At 40.4% G+C, this 24,564-nt stretch overlaps 1 protein-coding gene across 3 annotated transcripts in view; it reads right to left on the bottom strand.

Annotated features, from left to right (window-relative positions):
• LOC145345761 (transmembrane protein 144-like) overlaps nucleotides 1-24,564 on the bottom strand; it is a 113,425-nt gene that overhangs the window by 7,286 nt on the left and 81,575 nt on the right. For 2 of the 3 annotated variants that reach the window (XM_080193471.1, XM_080193470.1), the window contains exons 8-12: nucleotides 21,453-21,532; nucleotides 18,822-18,940; nucleotides 12,738-12,857; nucleotides 6,158-6,255; nucleotides 269-322 (exon numbers count right to left, since the gene is read on the bottom strand). In XM_080193471.1, coding sequence (XP_080049597.1) covers nucleotides 269-322; nucleotides 6,158-6,255; nucleotides 12,738-12,857; nucleotides 18,822-18,940; nucleotides 21,453-21,532 — 471 coding nt within the window. Of the gene's footprint in view, nucleotides 1-268; nucleotides 323-6,157; nucleotides 6,256-12,737; nucleotides 12,858-17,555; nucleotides 17,833-18,821; nucleotides 18,941-21,452; nucleotides 21,533-24,564 lie in introns of those variants that run through there. The other variant, XM_080193473.1, reaches the window with a different exon arrangement.

Genomic DNA, 24,564 nt, shown 5'->3' with positions numbered 1-24,564 from the left:
ATTTAATACTTTATCTGAAAGACAACATCTTTGACAGTGTGGCTTTCTCTCAGTAATGCAGTGAAATGTCAACCTAGATTAAATATTCAAATCTATGGATTGATTTGAGCCTAGAAGCTACTTTCTTACTCAGGCAATTGTTGGCCATTGAGCCAAAGACGACCAAGTTGAAAAGAATAACCATAGGTAAGGAAGTCACAAAGTCAATAAGGATGCTGTGTTTCATGAAACTGTAGAAAGAAAGTAAAAAAAAAGTCTAAATACTTACTTTTATTTCTTTGAACACTATTACTCCCCATAAAGCAGCAATGAAACCTGGTACCTGAAAAAAATAAGCTTCGTTAATACGTTGATATATGATTTTCATTATATAGAAAATCTCTATTTAGAAAAGGAAACTGTTTCATTTTGCATAAAACTCTTGAAAATTAAATATGGAATCTTAAAAATGTTTGGGAATTAAGAGACAGCTTTTTGTCTACATCACAATTTAAATCCATGTTGGTGCAGTTAACAACTGAGCGTTACATAACAGTTCAGTTGCCTTTCAGCCTTAGCATTTGATCTAATAGTCAAAATAATGATTTCAGCAGAGCATATCTGCAAAGGAAAACAATCAAATGCTAGATAGCTTCTTGGTGATTTTTGTTAATGGCTATTTTAATTAATTCTCTGCTCCATCCAGTTGAAATTCTTATCATAAACAAAACATGCAGGATCAAAAACACCCTGTACTCCATCTGGGCCTTGGTACCAAGGTCCACAATTACAACATTCAGCATTAAAATTATTACATACTTACAAACACCTTTGAGATATTTGGTCATATCAGCTCTAAGTGTGAGTACACAACGCATAACATGCACGGAAGTGAAATACATTAATACTATTGGTTAACAACCAATGCTCAAAGTTAACTAAATATATATGTAACCTATCATACTTGTTTTGAGACTTTTTCAGAAGCTTAAACAGTAAGCATAGTCCTTTACTTTTATATACATCTCTCCAAGAGATCAAGCAAGGCCTAAAAATCCACAGGCTTCTGACATTCTGCTGTCATAAACCATAGGATGCCTATGTATGAAATTGGCCTATGTTGGTTATCATTGGTTTTGTTAAGTGCAGAAACTTTGTTCTAAAACAAGAATGGTGACTTTATTACAACAGGATTTGCTGGAACAGAGGGGAGTCTGAGGATTCAAGTTTCCCTGTTCCTGGATTCCACTGGGTAGCTAGTAAGTTAGTTGAAACAAAGACAAAACAAAGCAGCTTCTTGACCAGCCAATCTGGGGCCCACCTGAAGGCTAAAGCCAAGGTCCACATTCTTCTCTTAAGACAAGGATCTGCAAAACACATCCTGATCGATCCCATTCTGATGTTGGTTAACTGGTTTATTTCTTTCATTGTTACACTCTTATTGAGGAAATAATATTGAGAAAATATTCAATTAACCTTTGTGAAAGAACCTTTGAGATGTAGTTGAATGTGCCTGATTTTCCATTATTATTGGCATTAGAGTAACAGTATTGCAGCTCTTACGATATTAAATTTTTGACTAAATTTAAAAATTGTCTCTTGTTATAGCCAAACCTTGTGCTAGGACATTAAGATAACTTCAGGCATCACCAGCCTTTCAAAAATCACCATTTTGGACAGGGATTGATGTAACTGCCCTGAATGTCTGAATCATATCACTTCCTTGTTGATTCCTCCTATGTCAATTGCCCAAGATGCATTTATAGTGGTAAAAGCATCTCTCAGGTTTGTTCAAATTAAGAAAAACTCCTCTGATCTTGCACATTCTGGTGGTATCAGTGGCAGAGATTAGTAGCATCTGAGGATGTGGCTGCTTCGAACGGAAGACCCCCATGATTAATTAAATATTAACACCTCCTTTACTCAACAAAAAAGGGATGCACATTAGAACTTGCACGCATTAAATTATTTCCAATCGTTTAGATAGTGGAGTACCAGATTCTCTTAAACAGATAGAAATGCGATAAAAGCACCAATTTGAAGTTTATTGGGTGGTGGGGAGGGTGTGGGAAGAGAGTGGAACTGAAATAGTCAATTTTAAATTTACAAACATTAAGAATCTTAGGCCCAGATTTTGCAGTTAGCAGTGCAGAGATTACACTTACTACTGACTTTGAAAAGAATTGACACACAGATGCTGTGGGATCTAGAATATCGATTTCTACTATTGTGACGTGACTTTGAATCTGGCGCTATCTGTAGGGAGCCTGTGTTGTCCAGCACCAGTGAAATTATCAAGCAAGCTGATAGCCAGACTGGAGAAGTTACACAAACAAAATACCAAGAAATAAAAAGTATGGATTTATAAATTACTTTTTAATCATTTATAGAATAGGAAAAAAAAAATAGGGACCTTTATACAATGGGAAAAGAGATAGGCCCATACAAAAGAAATAAAGGTAGAAACTTGAAAATTAAATTTTAATAAAAAATAATTTTTATTTCATACATTATGGAATTTTAAGCATTACTCTGAGGGAATGATACTCCACACTTGTAAAATTGCATTTTCAGTGATAAAATTATTGTTTATCAGAAATTAAAATTGAATACTCAGTTGCACTTTTTTCAAAAAAGATTAACTACTTCAGTGGTCTTTACAGCAAATAGAAAGTTGCAGCTTGTTTTGATTCACTGGTTCTGTGTGAATTTGCATCTCCAAAGATTGCGAAGTGTATCCTGTGGATGAACTGAGTCCCACCAATAGCATGAGCTGACTCCAGGAGTTACTGTCAGTTTTATATAGTAATGACAAAGTATGCTGACAGCTTCTCCATCACTACAACCACAGATTCAAGGCCATTATTTCTTTCCAGAGGTAATGGATTTTTTTTTTCTAATTTGGAATGATTGGCTGTCGACTTTTATGATTTCCATCATTCATACTCTTTCCTGAATCCTTGTGTGTCATGGTGGAAACACTGCAGCAGAAACTCAAACCTGCTGGGCTTTTTGTCACTGCAACAAGTGAAAACAAGATGTGGTCAGTGAAGGTAACTGTAGGTTTTTATAATGTGAGTTCCCAGATGGGTTTCTATTTTCTTGATCAATCATGGAAGTCAGAAACTCCACACCTACATGGCAGAGTTGTATACCAATATTTGATAATTATTTTTGTACAAATGTATATTTGATAATTTTTCAGAAACAGCAGTTCAGCTGTGATAGCATCTACAAATTGGGATAATGTAGCTAAGGTGACACCGTTAGAACTGTTGTCAAGAACAGCAGAGCCCCTAGTCAAGCTGGATATGACACAGAAATGTGTTTGCTTCACATCAGATAAAAGCATGAATTAAGGCCACAGAGGTGTGCACAGAAGTATTATAAGTGCATGTGCAAATTCATGGGCTATCACTTGTGGTCTGACTGGAAGTTAGCTTGTAAACTGAAGAAGCTTTAATGCTTAATCAGAGTTGAAGATCCCAAAACTCAATGCATAATGATTCACGTGTTTATTTTATTCACGTGACCAGGTGTGGTATCAAATACAAGGACAATTTGTAAAGCTGAGCATCTAGGGAGTGCTTGGGTTGACAGAAAGCTTTGACAGAGTGCTAATGGGTATAGGGATCCGACCAGGGTCTCCCAGGAAAGGTTAGCAAGGTGAGAGAAGAAACTCCATGGTTTGGTGGTTCCTTCCAGTTGTCGTCACATGAAGCACCTGATGATCAGCAGGTCACAAATCTCCGTGCCATGCATGACAGTGTTCAATGACTTGGGTCCAATCTTCATTAGCCAGTACCTGTTGAGGTGTCTCATGCTATCTTCCTCTTCTGAGGATGCCACTTGCTCAGTGTCTTCCTCCAGTTCGAGTGTTACTCCTGTTTCGAACATCAGATTGTGCAATGCGCAGTAAATGACATTGACAGGATATACTCGAGAGTATATTTTGCAAAGCATCCCAACTTCATCAAAAGGTCAATGGTGTCCTTTGCAGCAGTTATGTGTGTTGGGGCTGTGTAGAGGGGTCAAAAGCTATGTCATCAATAGACACCTCCTGATCTCTGATATCCAGCCACAAAAGCATTCAGGTGGCCTGAAGAGTTGAGGTACTTGGGACTGTAAGAATGTAGGATTTGTAGCAACTTCCCAGAACCTCTCACACAACTGCACGATCCGCTTATGGTTGTCACGGATGGACGTGACACTGAGGGAGTGGACCCCTTCCTACTCATAAAAGGTGCTGGCTGCTTTGAGGGATTCTTGATGATCACTTCAGAACAATGATCTCCTGCATCTGGGAAAATCCAACTATGGCCTCAAAGCCAACAGCCTTGTCATCTTGACTGGCTTGATTGATTGTGAATTTGACATATTGGCTAGGCCAATGGTACAAGGCATCCAGTAACTACTTTTTGGAGTGATTGTCTGCTATTGATTGGTTACACCACCCACATTTGGTAAAATAGCTCGGTGGCAAGAAAATATCAGGGAAATGTGGTACCCCTTCTGCCATCACTCCACCACCCCCACCGCCATTTTTGTCACAAGACCAGTAAAATTAGGTGCTTAGAATCTTGGAATGGCTACAGCACAGAAAGATTGGTCCATCAAGTCCACATTGAAAGGCAATTCTGTTGCTTTTTCCCCATATCTCTGCAAATGTTTTCTCTTCAGGTGTTTACCCAATTCTCTTTAAAAACCACAATTAAATTTGCTTCCACAACACTCAGACAATGTGTTGGATTGGTAGTGGCATTGTGATATTATCGCTGGACTAGTAATGCAGAGACCCAGCTTAATGCTTTGGGGACCCGAGTATGAATCTCACCATGGCAGGTGTTGAAATTTGAATTTGGTTAGAAAAATCAGGTATGAAAAGTCCAATGATGACACAAAACCATTGCTGATTGTAGTAAAAGCTAATGTCTTTTAAGGAAGGAAATCTGCCATCCTTATGTAACCAAACAGGCCATCTAAAATGGCGTTTTGTAAAGCACTCTGGGACAACTGGGCAAGAGACTAAACCGACAGGCTGCAGTTTAAAGACAGACAGACAGGCTGCAACCCTGGTGAGTGAATACACAGGATATGGGCCATCTCCAGGATGAAAGAGACTTTCTGATCACACTGGGTTGTGTGCCAGACGTAAAGGCACCGTGAATCCTTATTTAGGAGGAAGGTATGTGACCTATGTGCCTACAACATCTACAGGCATGGCTGCTGGGGACACACCCAGAGATCGGTGTGGTAGCACCTGATTGGACTCTTATCGATCAGGGTGATCAAGTCCTGATCGATTGATTGGCAATGGCCAAAAAAAGGGTGTGAAACCAAACGGGGTATAAAGGATGCTGCACAACCAGGAATCTCTCTCTCTCTGACCCCACGAACGAGCTACAACGACGGAGAGCCACCACACCTGAGAAGGGAGGAAAGAAAGAAGACCAGAGCCAGGGTACCACACCAGACTGAAGGACCAGACTACGCAGACAACTACCAAGACCAGCACACAGATAAAGGCCAGTATCTGTTTGGGTATTTGTCAGTCACACACAGTTAAGTCAATGTCCTGTATTGTACTTGAATTCTAGTATTTTCTGTAAGATAACTTATTGTTGGTCGGGTGGGTGATTATTGATTGTGTGGGTTTAAATAAATATTGTTTGTACTAATAAGACGTCTACTCAAAGTTATTTGTCCACCGTATAAGGGTTAAAACAGGCTGATTTTTACAACACTTACTTGGTCTGGCCTACATGTGATTTCAGATCTACAGTAACGTGGTTGTCTCCTCACTACCCTCTGGACTGGACTGGCCTAGCAAACCACTCAGCTCAAGGGCAAATGTAGATGAGCAATAAATGCAGGCCCAGCCAGCAACGTCCACATCCCATGAATGAATAAAAGATATTCCAGACCCTACCAACTCACTGCTTCACAAATGTATTTTCATGTTACCTTTGGTGCATTTTTGTAAATTTGTTAGGTTTGTAATTTGTTCGATTTTTATATAAAAACTGGAAAAAAGGGCGCTTTCTATGCTACCACTGTCCTTTGGCTGACATAAATCTGTATGGATTGAAAAAGATTAATACAATAGTTTATAATGTCTTTATAAAAGCAGCCATTCCCCAAAATCTTAGAGCACAGAAACAACACTTGTTTAACTTACAGCAGTGATTATGGGAAAACTAACAACCGCACTGAGGAAATCATTTGCCAGGAACCAGCAGCAGTTGGCAATAGCCCACATCACACCTGAAGCAAAGCCTGATAAAAAAAAAAGCATGTTAGATAGAATGTTAATTGCACTGTCTTTATTTTACAACACCACTGTAATTTCATTAAATATCTTGTAGTTCTAAAATATATAGTTTTGAAGCTTGATCTAAATTGAAATGTAATCTCTATTTTCTTTCCAGTTCTGTGCTCCAACATCTCTTGTAACAAAATATATATCTGTGTTTTGGTAAGCTGTGCTATAATTACACAGAATTTCACTTGACATGGCTCATAAATAGAGGTACTTAATAATGCACTCAATACACTCACTCCTAAAGTTCAGTTCTTTAATGATTAACAATTTAGGTGAGTAACAGGAAAAATGCATCAACAAAAATAGAAATTATTCCATCCAGCTCGTTTCCTGCTTCTTCAGTTATCAGCAATACTTGAAATATTCAAGAAAATATCCAGGGTTGTTACTGCACCACTGGTTGTGCAGTAGATTGGATTGTTGCTAATAGTAGGTGCTGGCTCTGCTTTAGATTCTGGGGGTAATTAGCCTATGCCTGTAAGAGGGCTACAGTAGCATTTACCCTCAGGAAATGGTAGAAAATCAATGTGGCAGTTTACTGATCCGACATGGGAAGTGAGAGCTCCTTAAGGGGACAAAGATTGAATTTAAAAAAATCTTTCAACCATGCAGGGAAATAATGATTTGATGCTACCATAGAACATAGAACATAGAACATTACAGCGCAGAACAGGCCCTTCGGCCCACGATGTTGCGCCGACCAGTTAAAAAACAATGACCCACTAACCTAAACCAATCCCTTTTCGTCCATAAACCTATCCACCAGGCGATCAATTCTCACTGACATTAATTATTTCTCCTTCCACTCATTGTTAGGGGCAGGTATGAAAAATCATACCTGCTCTAAGGTTGCTCTACGACTTCAGCTGGGCCTAACAAAGGGAAGTCTAGAAAGAACTGCAACAGTAACTTCACTTCAAAGGGATACTCTGAGGTTGTGAAATGTGTTATATAATACAAATTCTCCATTTCCTTCCAGGCATTAGTTTTGAGATACAACAGAACCCGTGTGCAGAATAAAATGTAGTTTGAAAAACGCTAGTTAATTAAAAGATTTGAAATGGACCAGAGATACTTGAGAGCTCTTTAAAATTATGAAAAGCTTTGATATTGTGCAAAGAGAGAATGGTTGCTCCTGTGGGGAAGCGCAAAACTAGAGACCATCATTATAAGGCAACCACTAAAAAGCACAATAGACAATTCAGAAGAAAACTTGTTACCATGGCAAATGGTTGAACAGAACAGTATAGATGGATTTAAGGCATCTTCCGGCCTTCAGGAACAGCAATAAGCCCAGCCAAAATTGCCACTAATGGAGATCAGATGTAATGGGCACACCGGTGGGTATGGAAAGCCATTGAAGCCCTCAAATGGTTGGTGACATGGCAGGGCAGTGCCCATCTGGCACCCTGGCAGTACCCACCTACCATTTGGGCACTGCCAGTGTGCTGGGGCAGTGCTAAGGCAGCAAGGTCTAAGTGGGGTGGGGCCTAAGGCAGGATCTATGACAGGGGGTTTTGAAGGGGGAGAGAACCGTGAAGGGGTAGGGCATGCAGGGGGTGAATGTTGGGGGTCATGAAGGGAACCCTTTAGGAGGGTTCCAATGCTCTAATGCTGGCATTCCATGTTGGGGAATGGATGGGGAAAATAGGTCTCTGGTGAGGTGGGGGGTGGGGGGATGTTGGTGGGGTGGGGGGGGGGGGCGGGGGGGAGGTGTCCCGATGTCCATGGTGGGAGGAAAGGAGTCTCTCCATGCACTAAGAGATCAGGGCGACCTTTCAAAATGGCGCTCGATTTCTTGACATCCAGGCTCACCAACATGTTTAACCCCACCACCAGGTCATCAGCAACAGCAAAATTGTATACAGTTACAATGCAACCTCATGGCCTGGCATATCCCCCATTCTACCATTACCATTAAACCAGGGGGTCAACACTGATTAAATAAAGAGTACGGGAGGGCATGCAGTACCAGGTATACCTAAAAATGAGGTGTCAGCTTGGTGAAGCTACAACATAGGGCTACTTGCATGCCAAACAGCAAAAGCAGCATGATCCCAGGATCAACTGATCAGAAGTAAGCTTTTCATTCCTGCCATATCCAGTCACCAATGGTGACAATTGAACAACTAATAGGAGGAGAAGGCTCTAGAAATATCCCCATTCTCAATGATGGCACATCATGAAGAATTTGCAACAATTTTCAGCTGAAAATGCCAAGTGGATGATCCTCCTTGCCTGAGGTCCCAAGATGCCTGTCTACAGCCAATTTGATTCACTCAATATCAAGAAACAGCTGAAGGCATTTGATTTTGCAAAGGCTGTGATCCCTAACAATGTGAAAACTTGTGCTATAGGACTTGCTGCGCCCCTAGCCAAGCTGTTTCAGTACAGTTACAACATTAGCATCTACCTGGCAATGTGGAAAACAGCGCAGTATGACCTGCCCACAAAATGCAGGACAAATCCAACCTGACCACAAAATGCAGGACAAATCCAACCTGACCAATTATTGCCCTATCAGTCTACTCTCGATCATCAGCTAAGTGATGGAAAGTATTGTCAACAATGCTACCAACCGACAGTTACTCAGCAATAACCTGATTACTGATGTTCAATTAGAATTCTGCCGAGACCACTCAATTCTGCCCATATTGCAGCCTCGGTCCAGACCTAGACAGAAGAGTTAATCTCAAGAGGTGAGGTGTGAGGTGTGATTGACTACCTTTGGCATCAAGGCAGCATTCGACTGAGTGTGGCAACAACAATTCCAAAATATTGGAATCAGGGAAAAATACTCTACTGGTTGGAGTCATTTAGAAACATAGAAGATAGGAGCAGGAGGAGGCCATTTGACCCTTTGAACCTGCTGCACCATTCATTACAATCATGGCCGATCGTCCAACTCAATAGCCTAATCCAGTTTTTTTCCCCATAACCTTTGATCCCATTCACCTTACGTGTTATATTTAGCTGCCTTTGAAATACATTCAATGTTTTGGCATCAACTACTTCCTGTGGTAATGAATTCCACAGGCTCACCACTCTTTGGTTGAAGAAATGTCTCCTCACCTCTGTCCTAAATGGTCTACCCTGAACCCTCAGACTGTGACCCCTGGTTCTAGACTCCCCCACCATCGGGAACATCCTCTCTGCATCTACCCTGTCTAGTCCTGTTAGAATTTTATAAGTTTCTATGAGATTCCCCCCTCATTTGTCTTAAAATCCTGTTCCTGAGTCCATGGAATCCTGGAAGATGACCACCAATGCATATCTAGCACAAAGGAAGATGGCTGTGGTTGTTAGAAGTCAATCATCTTGGTCCCAGGACATAACTGTAAGAATTCCACAAGATAGTGTGCTATTGTTGTTTCTTCACTGACACTGGGGCAAAATCACTCCTTAGCTACATTATGGGTGTACTTATGTTATATGAACTACAACGGTTCAAGAAGGCAACTCACCTGCCTTTCTTAAGAACAATTAGAGATGGATAATAAATGCTGGCATAACCAGCGATCTACGTCCCATGAAAGAATATATTTTAAAAAAACTCATGAACTGGAGTGTTCCCAGTTGGAGGAGGAATAGGAAGACAATGAAGATGAAGAGACACTGTCACTCAATCTTAGAGTTGCAATAACTAGTTCAATGACTGATACCAAGCTAAAATAAAAACAAGAGTTACAAATGATGAGACATCAGACACAACTGTGCAGTAGCTAGGGCAGGCTAAAGAATACTGAAGGTGCCAGCTCACCAAAGAGAAAGGTTGCACATGAGCTGAGCTACATAGGAGTCAAGTGAGGATTTTGATGGTCCACGCGACAGCAGAAGGGTGATGAGTGTGCAAAACCAAATGTTGTGCACCGGAATGCCTGTCAGAGCATGAACTGTGCTTCCTCAGGATGACAGCATTCGTGCCGCATTGCTATCGTTTCACCAGAGCCCTCGCCAGACCAGCCAGCCAACCTGCCCAAACTGCTGCTGTATAAGCTAAAATGGAGCAACTGAAGCCCAGGACAGCTGAAGATTGACTTCTAAGGCCATCTAAAGTTTTCTTGATTGGCAGTCAACCACTGTCTACACATCCACTGGGTCAGGATTTCATATGAAAACTAAGTGAGGCAAATGCACAAGAGAGTCATGAAGGGAAAGCAAAAGAGTGCTTTGTTTTATTTTCCTATGCATTATGTCATATCTTAATTTCAGAAATTTGGATTGCAATGTTCATTGTTTTGTTGTCATCTTTGTGTTATCTTTTATATACAACAGCTCTTTAATATTTCAAGGAATCATTCAGGTTTATACCTTACTAGGGTTGTAGAAGTAATTAAGTTTATTTTAGCCTTGTCTTTTTGTATTATATATTTTGGTGATTTTGATTAAGGAAGATGTTGGTATTAGGATATAAAGAATAACCATTGTATCCATCTTCACCTCCAACTATAAGTGTTCAGTGCCCATGGATTTCTTTGTTACCAAAATCAAGATCATCCAGGCAGCTGCCTCTGCTGCACCCCTCCCTTCCAAAAGCTCATGGGGTCAAATGTCCTCTAAAACTATCCCTGCCGAGACCTGGACTCACATCTTTCTTTGGTTTCTCCCTTATCTTCCATTGTGTCCTGTATGGAGCTCATGAGACCCATCTCCTGCTCCCTCAACACTATTCCCATGAAATTGCTGACCACTTGTGGTCTCCATGTTAAGCAGTATTATTGATAGTTCTCTCTCTTCAGGTGCTGTCCCTTTTCCTCTTAAGTATATCATTACCTTCTCCTAAAAAAAAATGCTTGACCCTATCTTCCTTGCAAACCACCAGCACATTTCCATCTTCCCTTTTTTGTCCAAAGTCCTTAAATATGTTGCAGCTTCCCAAATATATGACCATCTTTTTGCTATTCTAAGGTTGAATCCCTCCAATATGGTTTCCGCCTCACCACATTACTGAAACAATAAGTGACATCCCATGTGACTGTGACAAAGGGATTGAGAGTGCTGAGTTTACCGTTGCCTGGTCAATGCAGGTGGTCCCTACTGTTTCATTCCTTTGAGATTTTTTCGCTGTTTCATAACAACTAAGTGGCTTGTTAGGCCATATGTGAGGACATTTAAGAGTCAACCACATTGCAGCGAGTCGAGAGTAACATGTAGGCCAGGTCAGGACAGCAGATTTCCTTTCCAAAAAGGACATTATTGAACCAATCTTGTCCTTCTCAGCTTGCTAGCAGCCTTAACATGGCTGACCGACTTGCCACTGTAATCCAGGTAGGTGTAACTGCTCTCAACTTGGTTCCATTCTTATCTATCCAGCTGTAGCCAGAACATCATTTACAATGGTTTGTCGTCTTACTCCCACACTGTGATCTCTGGTATCCCTTATGGAGCTATTATCCTTGATCTTCTCCTATTTAGCATCTACATGGTACCCCTTGGTAATATCCAAAAGCAAAGAATTAGTTTTCACATGTACTCTGCGACACACAACTCTACCTCACCACTAACTCTCTCACTTCTCCATTGTTGCAAAATTATTGGTCTGCTTATCCAACATTCGATACAGGATAAGCAGAAATTTCCTCTCATCAAATATTGGGCAAACTGAAGCCATTGTCTTACTTTATCCATCTCCCTGGCAACAATTTTAAACTAAACAACTTTATGCATTTGATCCTAAGATTAGCTTCCAGCCACATATTAATGCCACCAGTGAGACTACCTTTTTCCACCTCCCTAACACTTATGAACCTCTTCTTCATGCCATTGCTACGTCTTGATCTACTATTCCAACATAGGTGAACTGGTCTCCCATATTCTGCCTTCTGTATTTCAAAGCTATTCGCTGTTTTGCTGCCAGTATTTTAACTCACACCAAGTTTTGGTCTCTTATAACACCTGGGCTCATTGACCTAAATTGGTTCCCAGTCAAGCAATGTCTTGATTTTAGAATTCTCAGCCTTATTTTCAAATCCATCCATGGTCTTATCCCTCCCCATCTCTAATCTTCCTAATGGCCCTCCAAGATATCTATGCTCATTTAATTATGGCCTCTTCAGTATCCCTGATCTTTCCATCATTGGGTGGCTATGCTTTCAGTTGCTTACACCCTAAGTTCCAGAATTCCCTCCATATTTCTCTCTGCTTCACCTTCCTCCTTAAGGCACTTTTTAAAAACCTACCTCTTTGACCAAATTCTTGGTTACCTGACCTATATCGCATTACAGGGCTTGGTGTCATATTTTGTTTTATAATGCTCCTTGGGAGGTTTCAATAGGTTAAAGACACTATGTAAGTACCAGTTATTGTGTTTTATTATCTCCTTTGCTAAATAACTTGCATCAAGGACAAAATATTGTGTTCTAGATTTTGTTGATGTACTACTAACAAACAAGATATTTTAAATTAAAAATAATTTGTATGGCATGCTGCTTCTTACCTGGCAGTACTACTTTTGGGTAAACTTTTGGCTTATTCTTCATTATTGCACAATATATCAGAAAGTAGATTGTACTCGTGAGAAATATGCCACTAAAATGTGCAAATACGTAGTCCAGATCTGAAAGAAAGCATATTTTTACAAAAATTCTTATTATCAAGTTGTTAAGAAAATTCTGATATACAATCCAATTACAATATTGGTTACACCTGGATGTGTATTGTGAATGTATTTTTAAAATCTATTAGAATTAATACTGGCCTTCAGACTGAAAAACAAATGAAATGGAGTTTGAATTTTGCCCCCTACAGGAAGAAAGACAAGCATATCCGTTAGGCTGTTTCAGAGCACCGTAGAATCTGAATTGAAAAAGATACTTCAACCAAAAGGAAGAAACTGATTTAAATAGTGTCTCAAATCCCTTGGGGGTCTGCAGGCCAGCTGCTGTGACTCCAGTGGGAAACCAGTGAAACTCTAGGGGAGACTATGGAGGTGCAGTCTGTTCAATTCCCAGGAGTTTACTTAATGGGGACGATCTTAACATAAAAATTCGAAGTGCTAAATGAGTGTGAAAATAGGAGAGAATATACCCATTTATTGGGCCAACTCCCAGGTACAATCATACAACATTTAAAAAAGAGGCAAAATGTGATTCTCACCAGCAGGAGTAGGGGGTGGAGCCTATTCACGGCAGGAAGCCGGCTGCTAAGCTCTAGGGATGTCACTGTGCAGGCACTCAGTACAAACAGTTCACTGGGAGATCTGTCACTCTCTACCCACTCCCGATCGGCACCCCGAGATTGGAAGACTGTGTCCGATAGGGACTCTCAGGGGTCAGTGTTGGGGCCTTTGCTGTTTTGTGGTTTATACAAATGATTTAGACCTGAATCTAATCAGTAGATCTGTGGATTATATGAAAATTGATGGGGTGGTAAATATTAAAAGAGATGACAGTCTAGTAGGATGGTCAGATGGGTTGATCAGCGGCAAATGGAATTTCTTCCAGATAAGTGTGAGGTGATGCACTTGGGCAGAAGAAAAAGGCAATGGTAGAACCCTGGGAAGCATGGCGGATCACATAGACTTTGGTGTGCATGTACACCAGTCCTTTAAGATATAGGGCAGGTGGATAAAGCGGTTACGAAGGCATATAGTATACTTGCCTTAATTAGTAAAGACATAGAGTTTAAGAGCAGGGAGGTTGTGCTGAAGCCATATAAAGCATTCGTTATGCCACAGATTGAGTATTGTGTGCAATTCTGAAATCTACATTATAGGATGGATGTGATAGCACTGGAAAGGGTACCAGGAGGTTGCCTGGGCTGGAGAGTTTTAGTTATGAAGAGAGATTGTATAGCCTGGGTTTGTTTTCCTTGGAGCAGAGGAGACTGATTGAGATGTATAAACTTATTGTGAACATAGAGTAGATAGGAAAACCTTTTCCCTTGGTGGAGGGATCAATGACTGGCAGGCAGGGATTTAATGTAAAAGGCAGGAAGTTTAGAGGGGATGTGAGAAAAAACATTTTCTGGTGAGAGTCTGGAAACACAAAGTGTGGTGAAGGAAAAAACCCTCATAACATTTAAGAAGTATTCAGATGTACATTTGTAATGCCAAGGCATATTAGGTGATGGGCCAAATGTTGGAAAGTGGGACTAGAATATTCAGGTGGTTTGTCTTTGACTGGTGCAGATGCAATGGGCTGAAGGGTCTCTTTTTGTCTATATACCTCTACGACAAGCCCCAGGTCCAACTTCGAAGGAATTTCAAAGGCAAAATTTCTATCATCTGAGCCTAGTGGATATTAAGCCCTGCTTTTTGGCATTACCCATCAAGAATGAAACCTAGTGAAATGGCAGTTCACTGTTCATTCTTTCAGTGGTAAATTGTAATTGAGAACTAGATAGCAACTTCTTCATTTTCATCTTGTGTTGGGCAATTAATTTCCACACAGAGCCAATAAATCAAACACTTAATTTGCATATTTCCAGCTGGATACAATCTTCCAGTACCAAGTGACTTCTTAATATTAATTCATGGGACATAGTTGTCAAAGTCAGCATTTACAATCTATAATTACCTAACCGCCTTAACTTAGTGCCTTGTTAGGCCATTGCAGTAGGCAGTGGAGTGGGCACACTTCAACAGAGCTGTGGGTTTGGTGCCACGAGACCAGACTGGGTAAGGATGGCTGATTTCTTCAGGAGCATTAGTGAATCAGTTGGGTTTTAAGGCAATCTGGTAGTTAGATGGTTACCATTCCTGAAACTAGCCTTTTTATTCCAGCTTCATTGATTAACAAAATTTAAATTCCCCACTGCCTAGTGGGATTTGGAGCCTGCGATTATTAGACCAGGCCCAATTTTCAGTTCAGTAACATATCTTTACTATCATTTACTACCATTCTCTGAGAATGAAAGCTTCTTTCAGTATTTTTAATTGCAATATTCAATGTGGTCTATTTTTTGTGGTAATTTCAGCATTTTCCATTGTTGCAGAAATCTTGATTCATAGAATCACAGAATCCCTACAATGCAGAAGGAGGCTATTTGGCCATCGAGTCTGCATCAACTCTCCAACAGAGCATCTTACCCATGCCGTTTCCATGCAACCCCACATATTTACCCAGCTAATTCCCTTAAACTACATATCTTGGGTACTAAGGGGCAAAATTAACGTCAAGATTTATTCAGATTGCTGGGCTGAAATTGAAATCATTAATTGTGCCTGAATCTCCACGTTATGATATAATGCCAATTAGAGCCAACTGAACCAAAGTTTTACCTAGGAAGTGATAGCTCTATCATGGTTTTGAAAGCAGCTGTCCTTTGGAAAGTGATTGAATGGATCCTACATGTCACCACCTCTGACAAAACTAAATCATACAGCAATGTTGACTGTGTTTATTTCTGCATATCATTGGTCTGATCCTATTTTTGATGCTGTTCTTAACTGATGAGCAAAAACTGTTGCTGCAGTACACAGCTTGGCATCTGAGTAACTGTAAAAGTAAATAGGATAACAAAGATAAACGATAGTGTCCCAGCATAAATACTTGTACACAAGGCATATCATTTTTGGCGTGAAAAATTGTAGGTAAAGAATTGACTACCTTCAAAACAGAAATGGTCCGGACATATCCTCTCCGAAGAGAAAGGTATATCCTCTCAGAAGAGAAAGGTAGAGCAAACAAATCCAGAGCTCCCTGGATGAAAAAGGAGAAAGAAATTTAGATCAAGAGCAAGTGTGCTTATGACAGGTGTCAGGTAGAAAATACAATTGAGAACCAGACTGAATACAGAGGTTCAGAAGGGAGGAAGGAGAAGCGAAAATGAATTATGATTAAAAAAACCAGCAGCCAGCATGAAGGGGAATTCCATAGTCTTTTATAGGAACATAAATAGTAAAAGAAGTAGGGCCAATTGGGGACCAAAAAGGGGATTTACACATGATGGAGCACATCTGAGGCATCCATCTTTAGCAAGGAAGTAGATACTAGCCAGACCATGGTGACAGAGGAGGAAATTGTCACCAGAAGGGTTTAAAATTGATAAGGAGGGGTTGGTGGATAAATTGTCTGTACTTATATGTCAAATATATACTTAAGTGTTGACAAGGCACCAGGACTGGATTAGATACATCCAAGGATATTAAAGGAAGTGAGTGAATATAAATTGCAGAGCACTGGCCATGAGCTTTCAGTCTTCCCTAGGCTCAGTGGAGGTACCAGGGAACCGGAGAATTGCGAATTTCACGCTCTTGTTCAAAAATGGTTGTAAGGATAAGCCCAGCAATTACAGACCAGTAATTACAGACCAGTCAATTTAACTTTCATGGTGGGGTAGCTTTGAAAAACAATTATTCAGGATAGAATTAATACATAGAAAAACATGTTTGATGAGGAAGAGTCAGTACGGATTTCTAAAGGGCAAGTTGTATTTAACTAACTTCTTGGAGTTTTTTGAAGAGCTACAGAGAGGTTTGATGACGGTATTGCTGTTGATGTGGTGTACATGGTCTTCCAAAAGGCGTCTGATACAGTGCCACACCATAGAATTGAGAAGAAAACTATAGCTCATGGAAAAGAAGAGATAGTAAGAATGTGGAAGCAGAATTAACTGAGTATTAGGAAACAGTGAGTAATGGTTAATGGTTATTTTTCAGGCTGGAGGAAGGAGTTGTTGGGGGAGTATCTCAGGGGTCAGTAATGGGACCTTTGCTTTTCCTGATATGTACTAATGGTCTACATTTTGGTGTGCAGGGTCACATGTGTCTCCCATACAAATCTGCTAAATAAAGTTAGAGTTCATGGAATTGAAGGCAAATTATCAACCTGGTTAGGAAGTTGGTCGTGAGGCAGGAGTCAGAGAGCAGAAATAATGGGCAGATACCCTATTTGACAGGCTGCGATGTCCCAAGAATCAGTGTTGGTGCCTCACCATTCACTGTTCTTATTAGCAACTTTGACAGTAAGATCGGAGTCAAATAAACAAATCAGTAGCAATGTAAGTACTGTAGATGTAAGCACAATAATACAAAGAGATATTGATATGTTAAATGAATGCATAAAACATAACAAATAGGTTTCAATGTGGGCAAATGTGAGGAGCTAAACAGGACTGAACCAGGTATTTTCTAAACTGTTAAAAACTGGAAGTAGTGAAGGTTCATGTACATAGATTGTTGAAATTAAAAGCTACAGATGGTAATGAGAAAGGAAAAGGAAAAGAAAAAGAAAAGACTGGCCTTTATATCTGGAGGAGTAGAATACACGTTGGTAGGATTAATGCTTCAGCTGTACACATCACTTATATGGAATGCTGTGGTCTCAATGCTGAAACTTTACCGCCTCGCCCACCCGATACTGTAAGATCCCGCTTGAAGCCAACGGAGAATGCCATTTTGCGAACCGCGCCTGCTCCGTAGCGGTAAAATTCCGGTCCAAGAGTGGAATTTTCTCATTCCGCCACCACGGGAATTGTAGTGGGTGAGACATGAACCATGCAACGGTCTGCTGACCTCAGGTGGAATTTTCTGGTTTTGGGCATGCATGGCCAGAAAATCCTGCCCCATTCCTTAGGAAGGATATAATGGCCTAAAAATTAAGAGTTAAATATTTCAGGAGTGAAATTAGAAAACACTTCTAGAAGATTGTAACTTCTCTCCGCAAATGGTAATTAATCACAGAATCTCTACAGTGCAGAAAGAGGCCATTTGAACCATTGAGCCTGCACTGACAACAATCCTACCCAGGTCCTATCCCCGTAAGTCCATGTATTTACCCTTCTAATCTTCCTGACAAGGGACAATTCAGCATGGTGAATCCAGACATCTTTGGTCTAATGCTGAATTAATTGTTCTTCCTAAAATTGGTTAAAGATAATAAGGGTCAGGGACAAAGGTGGGTATGTGGATTAGATTGCAGATCTGTCAGACCCTCACTGAATGACAGGCAGAACATGCATGAGGGGTTAAATAGCCTATTTTTGTTTCTCTTTTTCATGTTTCTTAATCTTTGAGGAGCGTTAAATTTGGGTAAAAATTTATCTGGGTGGCATTAATATAATTATGCAGTAGTAAACTCCTCCTAGGTAACAATGTGGAATGGCACTTGGAGATTCACATCTAACAACTTTAGCAATAAAGTCAAGTGAATGTCAGTTGATCCTATAAACAAAGGAGGGAAGTACAGAATAAAATTACTGTCACATAACTGACCACCTTAAAATAGTCCTCTCTTCCTTTCTTCTGAATGAATGCTGCCTTTCTTCTTCAATCTTTCTGTAAGCTGAAAGTACTTTCATCATTAATGATTATGCTAAATGTTACAATCCTGAGTTTCTGTAGGGACTGTCCTGATCTTCTGCCATAGCTTCCAGCAGAAGCTTGATAAAGCCATTAAAGAAACTGCTATTTCTAGCACTTGTTCTGTTTCTGAGGGACTATCAAAATTCAACAAGACATTTGGACGAAATCCAAGGGAATTTATGGTTCATATTCCTATTAATATTATTGTTCTAAACAATTAGAAAATAAGATATTTTGACACAATATGGCAAATAAAACAACCAATTACATTCTTACCAAACTGGCTTGCATTTTTATATTCCGTTTCATTCTTTAGAGCATGGTTCTTGATATAGATCACTGGCACAAAGCTGGAACCGTACAATAATCCTGCAATCACTGCAAGGAATGATCCTCTAAAACAAAAGAAACCAAGAATCAACACTATAAAAATATAACATATTACAATAGAGACAATCTTCAGCCCATACTCTCTGTGCACGGGAATGGCGACAGGAGCTCAAGGTCCAATGAAACCTGGAATTTGCAACTCTCGCCTGTGAGAATGCAACGTTTGATTTACGCTGCTTCTTGTCAACCTGGCAGTGCCAACCGACTCTGCCAAATTGTGCCAGGAGGCACAGTCTGAGGTGAACCCTCGTAGGACTCTCATGGGGGTAATTTATTTGAGATGGTGGGGCAGGCGGGTGGGTTGGTGGAGGATGAAGACATGGGACCCGGGGATGCCTGTGCTGGCTGTTTGGCGAATGGTGGAGAAAGGGGTCCAAACTGGTCATGTTCCGGGGGGAAGAGGTGAGACACTGGCATTGACTGTTTTTTTTTGGGGGGGGGGGTGAAGGGGGGAAGTCTGATGCTGACATGCCAGTGATCTCCGGGCAGGGGAGAAGAGCTGGCATTGATTGTTTGAGGGGTTGGGAGGCTGCAGGAAGGGGTCCGATGCTGGTGATGTTTGGGAGGAAGGGGTCTGCTCTTTAACTGTTTGAGGGGGGTGGGAGGGAGAGAGGGAAAGAGATGCTGGCTTTGATTGTGGGAGGAGGAGAGCTCCTGAGACCTCCTGTGATGGTGTAGGGGGGGGGGGGAGGGGGGAGTTATTTCTTGGTCCAACCCCCTCGATATGATGGCTTGATTTTTTGACAAAGAGTCAGAGTATCTCTGAAAAGAAAACCTGCCTGTTTCTCTGGAGAGAAACATGCCAGTTTTCAGTCAGACCCTGACACTTTGCCATTTTCTGGTAAGATTCTGCTCCTGCTATATTTTCTCCAATTATTTTCAACATTCTGATACCGTTACCTTATCTAAGGCATGTTCTGATGGGGGGCAGAGTCATTTTGAGTTGGCATTTCTGGCAAGAAGCCTTGCCCTGGAGCCTCTAACGTATATTGGCAATTTGGGTATGCATTTTAACAGTCAGATATGCAATGTTTAGCATACAGCCAAATTTGCAAAGGCACTCCTGGTGGTTGAAGCTTTCCACTGGGAATAAAGATTGGACATTTTGCAAGGCATTACTATTGTTACAAAAAAAATGTAAAGCCATGTTCTGGCAAAAGATCAACACCCATATGTATTCTCTCCACTTTTGGTGATTGGGACTGCTGAATATTTCTTTTGCTTTTGTATTAAGCACTGGAATGGTTCTTAAAACAGAGAAAAAATGTTTTAAAGCAAATTTTAAGAAAGAGTCTGAGCTAAGATGCCAGAGCTTGCTTTGTGATTGTGATTGCTCGTCTCAGTAAATGACTGAGGGGAAGGGTGGTGCAGGGGGTGGTCCCTGTCCACAGGTTGAAATGTTACAAATGCTCAAAGATAGTCAGAAGCTATCTTATTAAATCAATAAGCTGATCCATTGATGTGAGGTAACATTATTTTGGATTATTATTCAAAAACCAATTGTACAGTTTGAATTCAATGAATCTAATCATAATTGCATTGTATGTTTGCCCCACTGTGAAATGAAGCTATTTACCTCACCAAATGTTGTTTTGGTCTGCCTTTGCAATGACTGAAGCACATGCAAAGAAACAAAAACATCCGACTCAGATCACAAGGGGGTCCTACTGTTGCACATTATGACACGGTTGACACAGGGAAGAGGCATCAATCCCCATAAAAGTGAAGCATTCAGACTGCTTCTTTGAGCAAATGATGCCACTGAAGAAAAAATCTATAGATCAAAATTTCATGTGCAGGCATGTGCACCATTCGAGCACATACAAAACCTCCAAGTAGATGATACAAAAAAGTTTAAACTTATCTGATTAAGAGATAAATCAACAAATAACCCACGTTCCTTTGTTGTTCCCTACATAATTTTGGATTCTGTTTAAATCTATAGAAATGAATGAAAAAGGCTATGCATCATTTTCACTTTGTTTCCAAATGAGTTGGTATCACATGACCATACAAGGTTAATGCAGTTCAATATTTTAGTGTCTCTCCAGTGTGTTGTTGATGTGCTCATGCAAATTTGCACATTAGAAGATGAGCACTTGGCGATTTGAAGACCTAATTAAGCTAATTAAGCAAAGTGTTTTAATGGATGATGACAGTATATTATTTTGAAAAAATGCAACCCAGAGGTCAATGCAATTATTTTTTCTCAGACCAACCCTTGCAATACCGTTTGAAAGAGGCAGTGTGTCTCTGGAGCATTACACAGATGTTCTGGTTTTGCTCTGGAGAGGCCTCTGAACAGAATAAAAGTTGGGACCATAATGAGCTATGTGAAATTTGTACAAGCTCTCAATGAGCCATGTGCTTCCTCAGTGCTCAGGCTCCCAAACAAATGTTGGTGCACAGTCTTGATACAAATAGCACTGAATGTGTTTGATCTGACTATTAGATTAAAAACTGACTGTTAGATTACTAGCCCCTCATATCACTTGCAACGAAACCCTCAATACTTACACAAGCCTTTTCTTCAGTGGACTCAGTTTGTCTACCCACGATTCATCTGACAATACAGCTTCTTCACGAGTATTTATGTTCTATATTTAAAAATAAATGTTGTTACAAACTTCCCAACAGTGTCAAATTCCTGGTTGTAGCAGGAATTAATAGTCTTGGAAAATTCCAAAATCTTAAAGTCAAAATAAGATGAGAAACTTTTTTTTAAAAAGATACTTGTGCTTCTTTAATATTTCTAGATCACAGGATCACTGTTATATTAGAGCTCATGAGATGGAGTTTCGTATGCTTGGAACCCACATGGGAAATGTAATGAGGATGACGCCCTTTCAGAGGGTCAATGCAGAACTGATGGCCAAATGGCCTCCTTCTGCACTTCAGAGATTCTATGGTTCTATCGTTTGCCCATCACATTCCACTCCTCCCCTCTGTTGTTCCTTGCCATAGCAGTTGCTGATGCCAGTTGAATGCTGCTGAAAAAAAATGAGTAAATACTAATGGAGAGGCAGGAAATCAAGCGTAGATTTAGCACATAATTCAGATTAACAGTGACAGCTTAAAGTTCCAAAGTTCTCTCAAATATCGGTTTGCTACAGATACATGGACTGCTTATTGCACTGTGAGACCATGGCCACACATACAGTTCTTGATGGGAATAATAGTTTGTAACAGACTGGTTTTCCCTACATTTTTGGATTGCAAACTTGTGCAGCTGACAGCGAACATTATTTCCTGCAGATAGTAAAAAATCATAAAATATAAAAGAATATAGTTACTCATAGCAATGATTTTTTTTGTTGAATTAAAAACAGAAAATGCTGGAGGTGTTCAGAGGTCAGCCAGCACTTTTGGAGAACTGGGAGGGCTAATGGTTCAGTTTTCATGAAAAGTCATTGATTTGAAATGTTGGGCCATATTTGGCAATCAGGCACTTAGTAGATTTTCCCAGAGATTAAATACCTCAGGGATGAAAGTCTCACCCAAGAGCTGCCAGCCAAACACAGGAAATGTCATTGAGCTGGAATGTGGATTGGAGACACTCAACATAAAAGGGAGGGGGAGAAGTATCAGGATTGCTTACTCCAAACTTCAGTACATTTCATAGAAATGCACAGGTTCAGAATGGTGTTGGTGTGATTGGTAGTGTACAGCAAAGCTTCCCAAATTGATCCTTGGGAGCCCTGGGATTCTGAGAGAGGTCCGCCAGGAGTTCCCCGAAGCCATAGAATTATGTCAGCAACAGTCACAAAGTGAGAAAAATGCCTGGCTAGAACCATTGATTTTGCTGATTTTTAAAATTAAAATATCTTTATTCTTTATGGAAAATCATTCGCAGTAACAGCAAGCATTGTGAAAACAAATGACAAAATATGTATCTCTTGTGATCAGTTAAAGAATTCTGTACATCTTACAGTAACTGGGATAGAACAAACAAATTTTGCAGTCAAGTATCCCACGCATGGGGACATCGCAGGTGTCAGCATACACAAACTGTAATGGGTCAGCCCAGCACCGGAACACGTGCCTGATCATGGTTTCACCCCTGCTAGTTCACCGTTTGCTGTTCGGAATTCAAGACAAAGCAAAAAATCAGATTGGCTAATCAGAGCTAGACCTCTCTGAGAATGAGTTGCTGATAGGCTGAATATGCACTGCTGCTACGCATAAAAGCAGTGAGCAGTGAGAAACGATTAGAATGGCAGCCAGAGCGATGACCAGAGTGATGTCCTGAGCAATGATTAGGAGTGTGAGGGCCAGTAGTGGTGGCATCTGAAGAAGGGTAAGTACTCTGTTATATTTTTCCTGTTTGCAGAAGTGAAATGTCTCCCAAAGTGAGTTTTACATCCAGGGGTTAATGTTAAGGTCCAGGGGAGTGGCTTAGCCAGAGGTTAACGTTAAGTGGTTGGGAGAGGTTGCCTTGGCCAGGGGTTAATGTTAAGCACAATGGTTAATGACACCAAGCAGATGTGTGAGCAAAGGAGACAGCATCACTCCTCACATTGAAGACGACAAAAGGATCAGCCTTCAGTTCTTCTTCAAGTAAAATAATCATGTTTCATTGGTGATTATATGCAGAGATATAGCTAGAAAAGACTTGTTTATATTTGATGTGTGTGTTCCTGGCTATTTCAAGGCAGAAAAGGTACATCCACGTAATGAGAATGCTTGGGGTTCCCTGATGTTCTTGGGTGGTTACTTGTGATTCCACAAGCTCAAAACATTTGGGAAACCCTAGTGTATAGAATAAGGGGAACTCTGAGTTAGAGAACAAGGGAACTGATCCTATCCAACAGATATAATACTGTGAGGATACGGATGAAGACAGATAGAATGACAGCTACAATACAGCCCATGGCAGCTTGGAACAGGAAGCTGTCTAAATGGGAGAATGGGTTGGCTGCTGTAATACAGTAAGAGATTCAACAATTAGGGGCATAGATAGCATGCTATGTAACATGATCAAGAGCTCCACAAGGTATGTTGCCTGCTTAGTACTGGAATGAAGGAGATTGTGAAGTGGCTTGAAAAGGGTGTGGAGAAGGAAGTTCCACTCGTTATGATCCATGTTGGAACAATTACATAGAGAAGAGTAGGCAAGAGGATCTGTTTAAAGAGTACCAGGCACTAGGAGGTAAATAAAATAAATGGAACTGAATGGTAATATTCCTAGCTCCATGCAAATCAATTTAAAGATAAAAAGAGGGAGATGAAAACTGATGACCTTTGACCTGGAAACAGTGCAGTAAGAAAAAATTGTAATTCCTTTGAGAAGTCTGAAGAATCTGTCATTGTTTTAAAAAAAATACTTGAAAAGGGCTTTTAAGTGTTTTGATCAATTGTAATGTTCTTGAATAATAAGGAATACTGGTTCATGTGACCTGGTGATCCTTGACCTTGAAAGCATTACCAGACACAAAGCAGCACATGGGAGAACAGACACGGCACATCTACAAAGAGGTGTGTGTGTAAGAGTTGGAACGTTGCGATGAGGTTGTATAAAGACATTGGTGAGGCTGAATTTAGTGTATTGTGTGCAGTTTTGGTCACCTAATTACAGGAAAGATATTAATAAGGTTGAAAGAGTGCACAGAAGGTTTACAAGGATGTTGCC

The sequence above is a fragment of the Carcharhinus amblyrhynchos genome, chromosome 1, assembly GCF_965287045.1.
Source record: "Carcharhinus amblyrhynchos chromosome 1, sCarAmb.v2.hapA, whole genome shotgun sequence".
NCBI classification, from domain to species: Eukaryota; Metazoa; Chordata; class Chondrichthyes; order Carcharhiniformes; family Carcharhinidae; genus Carcharhinus; species Carcharhinus amblyrhynchos.
The sequence above is the reverse complement of the archived record's forward strand: the minus strand, read 5'-3'. Positions and strand labels throughout refer to the sequence as shown.